The sequence below is a fragment of the Plasmodium gonderi genome (genome assembly GCF_002157705.1).
Source record: "Plasmodium gonderi DNA, contig: Chr10, whole genome shotgun sequence".
Taxonomy (NCBI): domain Eukaryota; phylum Apicomplexa; class Aconoidasida; order Haemosporida; family Plasmodiidae; genus Plasmodium; species Plasmodium gonderi.
The window spans coordinates 516,061-531,479 of NW_021628935.1; the positions used below are offsets into that span (position 1 = coordinate 516,061).

At 30.4% G+C, this 15,419-nt stretch overlaps 2 protein-coding genes across 2 annotated transcripts; both read left to right on the forward strand.

The window, feature by feature from the left end:
* Positions 1-1,457: 1,457 nt before the first annotated feature.
* On the forward strand, positions 1,458-2,936 carry PGO_101150 (hypothetical protein, conserved; the record flags this gene model as incomplete). Its single annotated transcript, XM_028688146.1, has 1 exon — positions 1,458-2,936. One exon carries the CDS (start codon positions 1,458-1,460, stop codon positions 2,934-2,936), a length of 1,479 nt encoding a protein of 492 aa, XP_028543947.1.
* A 6,063-nt stretch (positions 2,937-8,999) lies between these two features.
* On the forward strand, positions 9,000-13,290 carry PGO_101160 (hypothetical protein, conserved; the record flags this gene model as incomplete). Its single annotated transcript, XM_028688147.1, has 2 exons — positions 9,000-12,483; positions 12,668-13,290. 2 exons carry the CDS (start codon positions 9,000-9,002, stop codon positions 13,288-13,290), a joined length of 4,107 nt encoding a protein of 1,368 aa, XP_028543948.1.
* Positions 13,291-15,419: the final 2,129 nt, after the last annotated feature.

Sequence of the window (15,419 nt, forward strand, 5' to 3'; positions counted from 1 at the left end):
TATTCATGTATTATGAATATATGAATTTTAATTGTGCATTACTACGTATTATTCGGGGGTGTGGCTTATAGTTTGGGTCGAGGTTGGAAGAAAGCAAAAGAAAAAAGGTAAGTGTGACATGTAAAAGATTTCTGTTTATAAAAATAAAAAGGAAAAAAGAGGAAAGTAGAAGACGCAGTAGTGAAATAATCGTTTTTTTTTTTTTTTTTTTTTTTTTTTTTTTTTTTTTTTTTTTTTTTTTTTTTTTGTGCTTGTTAGTCATTACATACGAAATTGTTCAAAACAGTGGATGGTTGCTTACGTAAGAAGGATAAAATGGAGTGCGTTGTGTTGGTTTAGGGTTCATACAACTCGATCTGATGTATGTAATTTCACACATACATACGTATATGCATATATATATATCTATCACCCCATTTGCGCCTTCCTCTTCCTACTTAACATCACTTGTAATATATATGCATATTCGACCTCTTATGTTAAAGGTGTTGCACTTTGAGGAGAGAAGGTGCTTTAGAAACATCTCCGAAACTTTTTTCTTTTTAGCAAATTTAAAGAAAAAATATGTTGGAACTTAATTATAATGAAGAGAGAAGAACATTCCAATTTTTATGAATCACACGGGATTAATCTCTTCACAAGTGTTTTGATGGTGCTTATTTTTCTTTCACTTTTTTATTCTTCGATTTTTGAGTTCTGCTTTTTTTTTCTCCTTTCCCGTTGTAGTTATAGTTGTGGTTATAGTTTTAGTTTTTTTTATTCCCCAGTACTTGCCAATAAAATGAAATATAGTTGAGGTTTATATTTTATACCCTTTTGTGGCGTGCCTATTTTTTTTTTTTTTTTTTTTTTTTTCGTTTGTTCTTCCCTTTGACCATCCAAATGTTGGAGGGATCACTATTTCCGCTTGGGCAACGTATCACGGAAAATGTGTTTACTAAGTTTTACGTTAATTCGAGAATAGCAGGGAAGAAAAAAAAAAGTGAAAGTGTGAAAAAGTAAAAAGGGGGGAAATTTTATTTTCTCATTTTTTCCAAAAAATTTTACCATTACACTTGGCCGCATTTAACTGTCCCAATAGATTGAGGATTAAACAAGATCAAAAAAATATAAGGAAAATTTCCTTGAAAAAAAACATTTTGAGATTTGACACACACTACATAATGTAAGCGCTGCTTTTGTTAAAGAACTTTTTTTGATTTTAAAAAAAAAGGTGGCAATCCACATACCCATATATATATATGTATACGAATATGTGTGCATGTATATATGATTTGTGAATGCACATGGATTTTGTATCCCCATTCCATTTGCAACGTCCATTTACCGAATCTTCATAATGAAACTGCTCAAGTTGCAGAACAGAAAAAAAAAAAAAATACTAAAATAAATAGCCTAACGGGTAGCAAAACAAGTAGCAGATCGAATAGTAAAATAAATAGAGAAGTAAATTTGCTATGATTTTACTTTCCCACTATAACATCATTCTGTTGGGCCTAATTCTTTTTTTTGTTTCACTGTACAAATCCAAAGTATTAAAAAGTTCAAAATATCCTCATTACAATAAAGTGCTTGCAACCGCTTACCATGGCAGAAATGTAAATCATTTGTTTCAACATGACAAAAGAAAAAACCATTTAACCCATAAGCTATTCTTTTTAAAAAAAGAAAAAAATGATTCCTACTTTAAAGGGATAAATAACTTTAAAAGTTTCTTAAAAGGTCTTTTTGTCGTAAATGAAATTTGCAAAGATGGCAACGAGATGTTAATACAAGAAGAAGGAGAAGAAGAAGACGGGGCAGGACGCACACAAATGGGAAGCGTAAGCATGCTGGGGATCACTCTTGGGAAGCTCATGTATCCTCCGCACGATGTGCAAAGGTTTGTTAGATGCTACCTCTTTCCTTCTCGCGATGGAGGTAGAAGCATCAGCAGCATTTACACACCTAGCGAAATGCCAAATGAGACGCATAGAGAAAGGCCAAATGAGATGCATAGAGAAAGGCCAAATGAGAAGCATGGAGAAAGCCCAAATGCTGAAATGGAAAGATGTGTGGACACACGAAAAACCCCATGCTTTGTCAAACAAGACGTGGATAAAGGAACTCTTGGCTTGGACATGTCTGTAAAAATCGCGAGATATATCAACCGACAACTAATGCATTTAACGAACGAACTTATAAGCATGCAAAAATATTTTGAGAGGAAAAGAGAGGAAGAAATGTCAAGACAAAGCAACAGTGAGAATGGAAAGATGAACAATTGTGTAAGGTGGAATTATTATATAAATAAGAAAGAAAATCCTTTAAAATGTTTTGTATATTTAAATGTACCAGAGGGAACAGTTATGTTAAAACCAGAAAAAGTCGATGACAACAAGAATTTTTTAATTTCAATTAATGCATTAAATGATATTAGAAGAAACAACAAAGAAATATTAAAAAATATTTATTTCAAAAAATATGAAATAACATTTGACCATATATACAGAAATAGCAATTTCATAACTTTATTAGTTAATAAATTTATTGACCATCCATATCTTATTAATTCAATATCCTTTCTTTCACTGACATCATCTTTTTATCTGTTAAGTGATGTGTTCTGTCAAGGAGTTCTACATCTATTAAGTAGCGAAATAATTTGGAACCCATTTATCTACAACATTTGGTGTAACATACACCACACAACCTTACCACTGAAATTGTATCTAGTCAAACAAACATGTTCCTATGGAAGAATAGCATTCGACTTTTTAGTAAATTATATGAGATCCAAGTTAATTAAATTAGAAACTTCATTAATAAATTCTTCATTGAAACAAAAAGTAAATTTAGATAATTACGAGGAAAATAGATATGATGATAAAAACTTTACCATTTCTACACATTGTGATATTTCGGATGAGGACGAACAGGATTTTATGTACATTTGATACCAACAGCAGATCATCAAATCTTGTTCCCTCCATCCCTCCTTATCTGTGCACATGTGACGTGGCCATTACGAATTGGATGGCAAGCACACTTCAATATCATCTCAGTCACCTTTTTAACAACCCATTAATAGTGCTAATTGTTGCTAGTTTAACCTTTTCTTTTTCACATCCACTGTTTATGGTATATATATGTATATTTTTTTTTTTTTTTTTTTTTTTTTTTTTGAGTAATGTATTACTATACTTTAATCTGTATAAACGACCTCGTCTCTTCGCACCCCTCACAAATAAAAACGATTAAGCGATAGGGCAAGATAACAATGGAACAATAAAAGTTGTTATAACATCAACTTACGAACAGATAAATAACGAAATAGTCATGGCCAGCAAATAGACATTTACTCACAAATTCATGTTGCATGAATTCGGTAAAAGATATCTTTAATACACAGACCCACGAAATGGAGGTACTTCATCACTTATACTTTTATCATATAGTATAAATCTATTGTATAATGCTATTCCCTGTGCAGAAAATTGTATATTCTGTGCCATGGGGAATATCTTATCCATTTCCATTCTGGAAGCAGCATACATGTTCATACAAATATGCGCGAAAAATGATATAAATTATATCACAAAAAAGGATTAAACGGATAAAAAGTTTTATTTAATGAAGAATCCATGATCCCATCAAATTTTCTGAAAATGTGGGAGGATCTTTTTATATAATGAACATAATGCGTATAAGTGTGTATGTAAAAGGATAAAGAAATATGACCTTTGGACGGCTCACTAAAAGGAAACAATAACTTTTCTGTTTTGTATGTGTGTATATATATATATATATATATATATATAGAGAGAGAGAGAGAGAGAGAGAAATACATATAAAGACTCATTACAACAAAACAGATGGTTCTTTGATGCGCATAATGTAAATGATACCCCCTGGAAAAGTTTTAAATTCCTAGGGGAATATATATAACTCATAAATGATATATCTAGTTCTATGTGTTAGCAGCAGCTACATCAATGAAAATGAATTTACACTATACGTTTAACTTCCATTTGGGAAATTTATTTTATTAGTAGAAATCAAAATATTTATCCATCATCTGGAGTGATATTACCAATTTCAAATTTTTGTCATTCACATTTTTGGAAAAACTATGTAACATTGGAAAATCTATGTAAAGTGTTCTTCAAAAAAGAAAAAAAAAAAAAAAAAATTTATGATTACATGACATTGCTGATATATGACACAGCCAACTAAATAGTAACAATTTGAGAAAAAATAAACAACAAAAAAAGGATCAAAAGAGAATTTTCCATACCTTTGTATGGTTTAAAAAATTTGTATTGAACGTACTAGAGATTTTATCATGTAAGAAAAAATATTAGTAAAAATGGGAACAAAAATAAAATAAAATCAATGTTACAAATAAATTTACACGATTTTCGCTGAAGACAATTTTAAAAGTGTATTACACTTGGCAACAAAATTAGAAACCATTAAAAGGAGGAAAAGTGGTTTGAGAGCTTTAATATATGCATGGTTTTTTTTCCTGTCAATTTTGATACATAAAAGAATAAGGCAAAATAAATGGGGGAGGACTGGCTGTAACATTTTGGTAACCGTATATCCTTGGATAGTTTTCCCGAATCACACACATCAAATTTTTGTAGTAAAAATTTCAAAACGTACGTGATACGGGAATTTTTTTTTTTTTTTCTCTTGTTCAAACGTGTTTATAGCTAGCCATGGAACAATTCAGAAAAATTGTGAAGTCTTTATATATCGTGCGAATATATTTATTTTCACCAATTTCGTGTGCGGGGTAGATATGTATGTATACATGCATTGTATGTAAATTCCTCAAGTAGTGCTAACATTTTTGCCCTTTTCAATCTTAATTTTTTTTTTTTTTTTTTTTTCTTGCGTGTTCTAAAGTTTTAGAGATCAAGTGTAGGAGCGCATGAAGAAGTGAATGCTTGAGATGTTTGTGTTCCACGTAGAGGGTTCTATTACAACAAGTAGCAATAAATGCATTACAATGTTACCTTTTCTCACTACTCATAAACATACTGACAAGTGTACACTACAGCGGTTGTGAAAAAAACGAATCAAATGAACACAGGGGATAAATATAAAACATATATAAAGGCAGAATACAGTGCTCTCAAAAAAAGTAGGTACTTATTTATTGCAGACCTCGAATGCATTTTACTTATCATAAACTAAGAAACGACAGAATTTACGAATGTTTTTTACTTGTATACATGTCATGGATGTGCATATTTTGTGAATGATGGTAAAACATTATCATGTCCTTAAATTGTGTGCTCAAAATTCAAGTTTTGAAAATCCTGTATCTTAATATATTGAGCAATGGATGATTTTTTTTTTCCTTTTTCTTTTCTTTTTCTTTTAATTTTTTTTTCTATTTTTAAACAGTGCTTTATATGAACTTTGGATTCAATTATTTTTTTAACAGTTTTAATAACTGTTATATATATATATATATATTCCACTTAGTACGTTAAAGCATTATTAATTATGCTTTAGAACTGTTAGTACTGCAAATATATTAATTTTTTTTTTTTTTTTTTTTTTTTTTTTACAATTTAGCTGCGACATTTTAACAATATATACATAGCCATAGAGAGAGTAATAAATATACCTATTCTCATATCCTTAAAGTTGAGATCGTCCATTTTTTGTAAAATATACCCATGAGTTATTACATAAAGAAATATATCTTAGCGTGTATATGTATATATATATATATATATATATATATATATATATATATATATATGTATATGTTTGTATTATATGAACAAGTGGAGGTATTTTTAATACTGGAATCTCCTGCTAAGCTGCAGATGAGAATGTAGCAATTGAGAGGCGCAGTGTATAACGCTGTTGCATGGCGTCCAAGTTGTTCACAAGATTATATTATTTTATTTTTTCACATTTTTGCATCCCTTTGTAAAGTTTCACATTCTTTTACATTTAATTCTCTTTCGAATTTTAAACACCTAAAAGGTATTTACATCATTTCATTTATGTGTCCCATTATTCTTATTATTCTCCCCACATCCACTTCTACGATACATGACATTTGAGGGATAGGTGCGACAAGGTAAATCTTTGCACAGCTTATGCAAGAGGAAACACTTCTACTGTTATATATGTGTACATAAGGCTCTTCTAATGTTTTGGTTTAAAAATGCACTATATGTTTTTAATTGGCAGTTCCCACATTTATTTACTTTATGCATACATGAGTTAGAAACGGAGCATAAATGTTTTATAGATAGATAATAATTTCTTCATGTATTATTACTATGCTTTTTTCATCTTCTTTAATGACGTTTTGGATAAATTCTTTTATTTTTTTCTCTTTTTCTTTTTACTTGATCAGAAAGAAAAGAAGAGACTTATTCTTTTAATTCCACCAAGTGTATACTTCAGTTGGTATTGTCCCCTTTTTTTTTTTTTTTTTTTTTTTTTTTCTTTTGGGGTGGAGGGGAATATATCTTAATATAGCTTATATTTATACACATGCATTTACATATACATATGTATTCTTTTACCCATATACAAATTTATCGTGTAAAAAAACAAAACAAAAAAAAAAATGAAAAAAATAATGAAGGAAATTAAGTATGTTTTTTTTTTTTTTTTTTTCTTTTTTTTTTTTTTTTTTTTTTTTTTTTTTTTTTTTTTTTTTTTTTTTTTTTTTTCTTTTGGGGTGGAGGGGAATATATCTTAATATAGCTTATATTTATACACATGCATTTACATATACATATGTATTCTTTTACCCATATACAAATTTATCGTGTAAAAAAACAAAACAAAACAAATAATGAAAAAAATAATGAAGGAAATTAAACAAGGGGGACACGCTTGTGCAAATTTATATTTATATATTTTTATATATGCATGTATAAACTTATAAGATGGGGTATAATTTGTTGCCACTCAAGATACAGGAAGAAAACACAAAGGTGAAAAAAAGTGTTTACAAATTCCTTTGTGAAGAACCCCACATACGTTTTCACTAATGTATACAAAACATACAAATGCGACATTTGCAAATATGTACACATTTACATATGTATAAATGCAAAATAGGCAATTTTATTATTTTAACTATAACCTACCATGTACCATCATTTATTAACGACTCGCCTTTTTTTCCCATAGTAAGTATAGTTTTGCATACATACGGGTTTTCATATTTGCTGTATGTTCCTTTATATGTATGATATATATACATAATACATATATACATATACATATATGCATATATACATATACATATATGCATATATACATATACATACATATACATACATGTATATATTACATATGGAACAGTATGAATTGATATAACCCCCCCGTTAGGATTTATTTTACATATACTTATTTAAAGTGCCTTTTTATTTTCCCCATTATTCTGTTAAATATATGCATATATAATATATATATACATGTATATGTACGATATACTTTTTTTTATGCATTTTTTTTTTTTTTATAGTTTCTTTATATTCAAATTGGTTTAGAAAACAATTTAAAAAAAATTAGTCTAGCAAAACAATTTAATAAATTAGTTTAACAAATTAAGTTTTATTTTTTTTGCTTTTTAAATATGCCCCCTTTGCTTTTTCACATAGTTGTGTATTTTTTTTTGGTATAATTTTTTTTTTTATTATTTATTTTTCTTTTTATTAGCCACATTTTGCATAACAAATATATAGTTGCAGTTGGAATTCAGTTAGAATTTTACCATCATACACGAAAACAATAACGTTTATTTTGCGTCTATTCTACTTCTACTTTCTCCGGGCTGGTTATAATAGTCCATTTTCCTACGTTGTATTTTCGATTCCATTTTTATAAGTCCACATTTTGCCCTTTTGGCATGGAACTTTAAAACCATTTTCAATTTTCTCATTTAAATCACAATTAAGTTGCAATGATTTCTATTTTTATCCATGAAGACAGAGTCTTTTCTCACAACATCTTGAAATATAAATATTAAATTAGTTACGATTCATCACCTTGATGATTTTATTTTTTATTATCAAGCTTTTATTGCCTTTTTAATGAATTTTTTTTTTTTTTTTTTTTTTTTTTTTGCCCTTTTTTTTTTATATAAAAATAATTTTTGTATTTTTTTCTTTTATTATTATTTATTTTTATTTTTTTTTATCTTTTACTCTGGCGTTTCTTATTTTGTCGCCTTTTATTCTCTCCTTTTTTATCACCCATACCTTATTTTCCTTACCTTTTGCTTTTTTCCCCCATTTAATGTCCTATATATTTTCAAGATGAATGCATGCATAGCTACCTTTTCTTTTATCATTTTATATTAAAAAAGGAGCAAGAAATAACGTGGAATTAAAAATTTGGAGAAATTTTTAATTAACCGTTTATTTATTTTTTATTTTTTTATATTTACCCATTTGAGATAGTTAATTATTTTAATAATATAAATTTACTTAGATATACATAATTCTCTCTTCTTTTTTCTTTTCTTTTCTCTCCTTTCGCTTCCTTGTCCTTTTGCTTTCCCTTTTGCTTTCTTTCCCCTTTACATTCCCTTCCATTGCCCCTTTTTTTCTTTCCATATTTCTTTTTTTTTTTTAATTATGTAAATCTACTATCCCTTTTTTGCATATTTTAAGTCCACTTTTCCAGTTTTTAATCTTTATATAATTTCCAGAATTAATATTTGCATTTTGGCTTTCATTCCCATTCCATCCTTAGATTTACGTTGCTTCAATTATTTTACTCCATTTACATTACTTCATTTACTTCGCTTCATTTACTTTGTTCTATTTACGTTGCTTCATTTACTTCGCTTCATTTACTTCGCTTCATTTACTTTGTTCTATTTACGCTGCTTCATTTATTTCGCTTCATTTATTTCTCTTCATTTATTTCGCTTCATTTACTTCACTTCATTTGCGTTGCTTCATTTATTTCTGCCCCCACACGTCTGCATCTAACGCGGAGATTCTCGCCTTCCAATATATATAATGGTATTTTACATTTCCTCAAAGGGTAACAAAATAAATGATTACATTATAGCTAGATCGGTGAGTTCTACGAGAGATTATATTAAAGGCATCAGAAAGGACGATTCGAAACATACAAAAAGTGCAGGAAACAGTAGGAGTGGTAGTATATTAGATAGCAGCACGCAAATTGGTAGTAACAGCCAAATTGGTAGTAACAGCCAAATTGGTAGCAACAGCCAAATTGGTAGCAACAGCCAAATTGGTAGCAACAGCCAATTTGGTAGTAACAGCCAAATTGGTAGTAACAGCCAAATTGGAAGCAACACCCAAATAGATAACTACTTCGAAATCAGCGACGGTGCCAAGGTTAGGAACGACATAAAGATTGGGGACGGAATAAACATTTTAAAAGAAAGCAACCAAAAGAACCATAAGGACATTGAGCACAATTTTTTTAATTTTAAAAATGGTATAAATAATTCTGTTGATTTGGGCGTGTTCATAAAATTAAAAGATATTAAGAGTTTATCAAACGACAATATTCATGAAATTAATAAGCTATTAAGAAAGGAGAAAGAGAAGGACAGAGAGAAAGAGAAAGAAAAAAGACCAAGCGCTGAGTTTAAGGATCCTAATCACAAAAAGAAACAAGAACATTTAGAAGACGAGAAAAAACGATCCAATACATCATCGCAAGAATTTATAGTTCAATGTAATCAGCAGTTGGACTATACTAAGCAGAAGCATAAGAGACAGGTACGTCAACTGAAAAAGCAACAGCAGCAGCAACGGCAGCAACAACAGCAGCAGCAACGGCAGCAACAACGGAAGCAACAACGGCAGCAGCAACGACAGCAGCAACGACAGCAGCAACGACAGCAGCAACAGCCTTTGGAGGAAGAAGAAGAGGAATCGATTTACGTAAAGAAGTATAACAAGAGAAAAGAAAGAAAAATAAATCTCTGCTCTCAGATTAGTGATACATTTCGAGAGAGTAACAGAACTGGTGAGAGTAAAAGCATTCGCGAGAACATTGGGCTGAGGGACAGTTCATACATTAGGCAGATCGACTATAGCCTTTGGAACCGTTTTGGAGAGCGTAACCGTGATAATATATTAAATATAAAAGGGGGTACAATTGATAAAGAAAAAAGGAAATATAATAAAATGAATAGCAATAATACTGATGTTCTTGTTAATAGTGGAAATAACAACAATTGCAATGTGAGAAGTAACAGTATTAGAGACTCTGGGAACGTACGAGGAGGCAGTGTCAGAGGTGGTGGTATGAGAGGAAATTGCGTTAGAGGTAATAACATCAGAAGTAGTAGCGTTAGAAGTAGCAGCATAAGAAGCAACGGTATAAGAAGCGACAGTATGAGAAGTAGTTCAATCAGAAACAGTAATAATAGTAATCATAAAAGTAATAACAATGAGTACTATAATAATTATAACTACAAGCATGCTTATGAGGATAATAGATCGAGAGAATTGTTTATTCAAGAAGAAAATATAAACGTGAAAAAACAGCGCAATACTGATATTAATGAGTTTGACCATATAGAAATTGTTAATAATATGTCAGATAATGAAAAAAATGAACAAATAGAGGAACAAATAAAAGAGCTAGAAGAATTGGACATTTTGGAAAGAAGAAGAGATGGCAGGCTAAATGACAGTGGTGGCCCATATCAAACCATTAAAAAGGAGGAGGACAAATTTAGAAAAGTTCAGAAAGGAGAAGGAGTCATACCAGGAATAATAGCATCAAAGGGGTCAACAATCGATAGAACCCGTTTAAATAATCGTGACACTGAATATTATGAACATAATTCCCAAAACAACTTGCATAAACAGATGCATGTTAAGCGTAACCATGTAAATCTGAGCTCGGGTAAAAAGCAGAATGAAGTAATAGCAGAAATGAGCAGAGCAGAATTGGGCACAGCAGAATTGGGCAGAGAGGAAATGAGCAAAGCAGAAATGAGCAGAACAGAAATGAGCAAAGTGCATGTTCAAAAAACGAAAGGTGAAGAACACAAACGGTTTATCGAAGCAAGTACTTTTAATATATCATACGACGATAATAACAATGATAAGAATAATAGGAATGCCAGTAATAATGATCCTGTAAGTAAGTATATAAACAACAGCAACAATAACTACAGTATTGGTAATAACGGATCAATCAATGCCACTACCAACGTTAAGGGTGGACGGATTTTGAGAAATCTCCAAAGGACCAGTATTTCTGTTGAACAGAAGGAAAGTGGCAAAAAAGTCTCCAAGAAGCTCACAACTGAAATAGATGCAACAAATAATGTAGTAGTAGTACATAATAGAAGAAAAAGGAGAAAAAATTTGGATGACAGCAACAATGGATATCTTGGAAATGAATCTATATACAGGATGAAATCAGGGGTAGTAGACGATAACATCTTTACCATTGTGAAATCAGAGAGTATTATACATGATCACGTTATGAGTGAAGATACTATGAATCATGAAGTGGAGAGTAATGTTAACGGGTTTAATGCTTATGACAGTAACTGTAATGGTGGTGTTAAACAGGAAGGAAATGAACACCAAAAAAATAAGCATGCAAATAGACCTAGTGCAATTAAGTACGACAAAATAAATGAATCAAACAAGAGCAGGAGTGGTAGTGCTTATGTTGATGCTAATATTTACGCGGGAGGTAATAACTCCATAAATGTTAATAACTCCACAAATGTGATTAACTCCACAAACGGTAATAACACCACAAACGGTAATAACACCACATACGGCAATAATACCACAAATGTTAATAATTCCGCACACAGTAATAATGTTGTGAGAAATAGATCCCCTAGTATAGAGGGAAACTCGAATCGAGACGAGAACGACGAGCCTGATGAGAGGGACAAGAAAAAGTGTGAAATTTACAATCGATATAATAACAAGCACCATGAGACAAAGAATGAAGGTCCCACGAAGGAAAGTAATAATAACAAGAAAGTAGGAAGAATGTCTGATAATAATCACAATAAAGTAAATGATGGAAAAAACGGCATGAAAACGCACCATACACATACAAAAACGTCTGTAAAAACAAATGATCAACAAACTTTTGTACATGCAAGAGGAGGTATGAAAATGAAAGGGTACCGATATAAGAAAAAAGGAAGAGCTTTTCAAAAATTGAATACAAATACGAATACATATAGTTCCAAAGGTGTAAACAAAAATAATGAATCTAAATTTGGTCATTCTGCAAATGCTACTACATCACATTCTCAAAATTTTGAAAAAAAAGAATTTTTAAAAAACGAATATAACCAAGAACATTTAAATCATGAAAAAATAAAAACTTCTTCTGGATCTCATTTTAATGCTCACAGAAATGGAAAAAACAACTATGCAGATAGTAACGATAATGATTATATGAATAACGACAACCTGTCGAACAATCACTCTTCTCGGTTCAATGGGGTATATTCTGATGTCGATAATGATAATGGTAGGTTTTTTTTTTTTTTTTTTTTAAAGCCCTCCCCGGTGTGCCACGCGTGCTTTCCATTCGTTAACTAATCATTTGCATAATGTGTTGTTTGCATTTTTTGTTATCGTGTTTGCATACACCTCTAAACCCATTTTTAAACCCACTTTTTTTTGTACACATTTTTTTACCCAAGATACAACAGAGCAAAAAAAACGGAAGAAACGGGTCACAGAGGAAGGCTCAAAAGAAAGCAGCAAAATAAACGTAGGAGACAATTATCAAGTGCCCAAATTACCAAATTTTTTTTTGTGCCGTTCAGAATTAATGTATAAAAATTACGATTCAGCTGAAGAGACAAATAATGATCAGATTTGCCTAACTTGTTCAGGTTTGCCCTGTCATTGTCGTGTAGGAGAAGCAACATTAGTATATTCACCATTAATGTTAGAAAAAGTAAGAGAAAAATGTATGAAAAATAGAGGTTATCACAAATGTGTAAAGAACGAAATTGAATTATCTGCATATGTACAAGAATGTGCAAAAAGTTGGAAATCAAATATAGACGAATGGGTACCATTTTCACCTGAGTATGCATATAAATTATTGCATTATGCAAATTATGACCCACATAAAGCAATAAGTATTATGAAGTCATCAGAATTTTCCTTTAGAAAAATTATGGATCCTCCCACAAGGAAATATCAGAACAAATGGAAGCCAAAGGATAAACGGGAACATATTTCCAAAAACCCTTTTCCATCCCCATTAACCATAAGGACATACCTCTCCAAGAGGCATCATATTAGTGGGTATCACCTCAGATGATGTGAAAAATTCGCAAACATAAATTATCTGCATGTGGAAAAACATGCTATACACTATATCTATATTCGAGGGGAGTGGGAGGGAGTCTGCCAAGTTATATGGAGGGGGAGTATATCCATTTTTCGGGTTCTCTATATACCTTACAATGTGTTTTTCCTAAATATATTTTTTTTTGGGTTATCACATTTGCACTTTCATTCGTTTATTTTTTCTCGTATCTTGTGATTACAATTTGGAGTAAAATATTTTAGTTTCCTATCCTCTTCTACTACCCCTCACATACCGCTTTAAGAGAAATGATTAAAATGTAAACGTGAAAATAAATTATTGAACAAGTTTATGGGGAATATTTTGTCAGCACACATAACATATATATGACTTTTCCACTTTGCGTGTTTTTGTGTGTGTTGTGGGGTTTTATATATGCTTATGTATATGTCTAAGTGAAGGGACCATACTATGGAGGGAGTAATTCCTACCGTGAGCCGCTTCCTCTAGTGGTATAAGTATGCACAGAAAAGAAGGGGACTCATAAGAAATTGGCATTATCATCGCTATATACGGAAGTACACACACGTACGCATACACACAAATGTATATATATATATATATATATATATATATATATATATATACTACGTTTGCAATGATTTTGAAAATGAAAATGTGACATGATAGTCCACCTCTTCGAGAATCGCTGTTCACATGACCATGGTAACGTTGTTAAGTTAACAGGAAAACTCCACCATTTATGTAGTAGCACATAGCATTTCCTTCAAATATTTACACCTGCACCGCCTCCCTCCCCCGTTCCATGAATTACATACACGTGTATATATTGTGAGAGAAACAGATAAAATAGGTAGCAATTATGCATAACTAATTGTTATTTTCTCGTACACATGTAATATATTAATGTTTTAATAGTTTCTTTTTTTTTCTTTTTTTTTAATCTTTTTTTTAATTTTTTTTTATTTTTTTTCTATTATTACATCTGTTCTCCGTTTCATTATTCTATTTCTTTACCAGTCCATAACTCTGCAACTGTATGTTTCATTTTACTTTTTTTGTTTTTATTTGATTTCACAAACCTCTTTTTTAATTTCCTTAAAAAATTACCTTTCACTCCTCCTCCTCCCCCACCAGCACATACATACATGCACACATAAAACACAAATGTACTAACAGATACATGCATGTTGGTATAACACTCCAATCCACAAGCTCTACAAGCTTGTAAACTTATGAACACACACTTTAAAAGTATTTTTCCAATTTCCTTTATAATTATTGCTGTGATATTTTTGTTTTTCCTTTACAAATAAGATAATTTCCTTTAAATTGTAGCTTATGTATAAATACTTTTATAAGTCATAACGTTTTAAACATTTAAAAAAAAAAAAAAAAAAAAAAAAACCCAAAAGTATTTTATACCTATTATGATATAAGGTAAAACGACAAAGACAAAATTACAATAGGAGAGAAGATATATATTTAGAAAATAATGCAGAAATTAATTCTTATTCTTCATTCAATACACTAAGAAAGAACAACATTAATGAAATGAACACTTAACATAAAAAGTATGCTTTACAATTTATATTTTAAATCAAATTATTAAATCGTTAAAAATACGCCAAGCATTAATTTCTGCACCCCACAAGGCACTATTTGTGCCTATGTGCATAGAAAAAAAAAAAAATATTTAAAAAAAAAATCATCCATCAACGTATAATACAACCCCTCTTATGCTCCTTTGTTTTGCTTTTTAATTTTCTTTCTTTTTTATTTTCCGTGTTAAATTTATGTATCCTTTCTTGATTCGTTTCATTATGTCTTATTTTATTTATTCATTTAATATGCTTTTTCTTTTTACAGTTTCAAGGTTAAAAATAAATGAACATATTTTGTTTCTTTTTAGGGACTGTTATACAGATTACACAATAATGTAACAGAGTACAAAAACGTGTGCGTGTGTTTATAAATGTGGCTTAGCAAATAAATAATGCTTAAATGTGTGTAGCATGCCTCATTATGCTCAATTTGGGAACACATACATGTGTATAATTCTTGCACATGGGCAGATATATATACATCTATACATATATATTTTATGTATTCCTGTACTT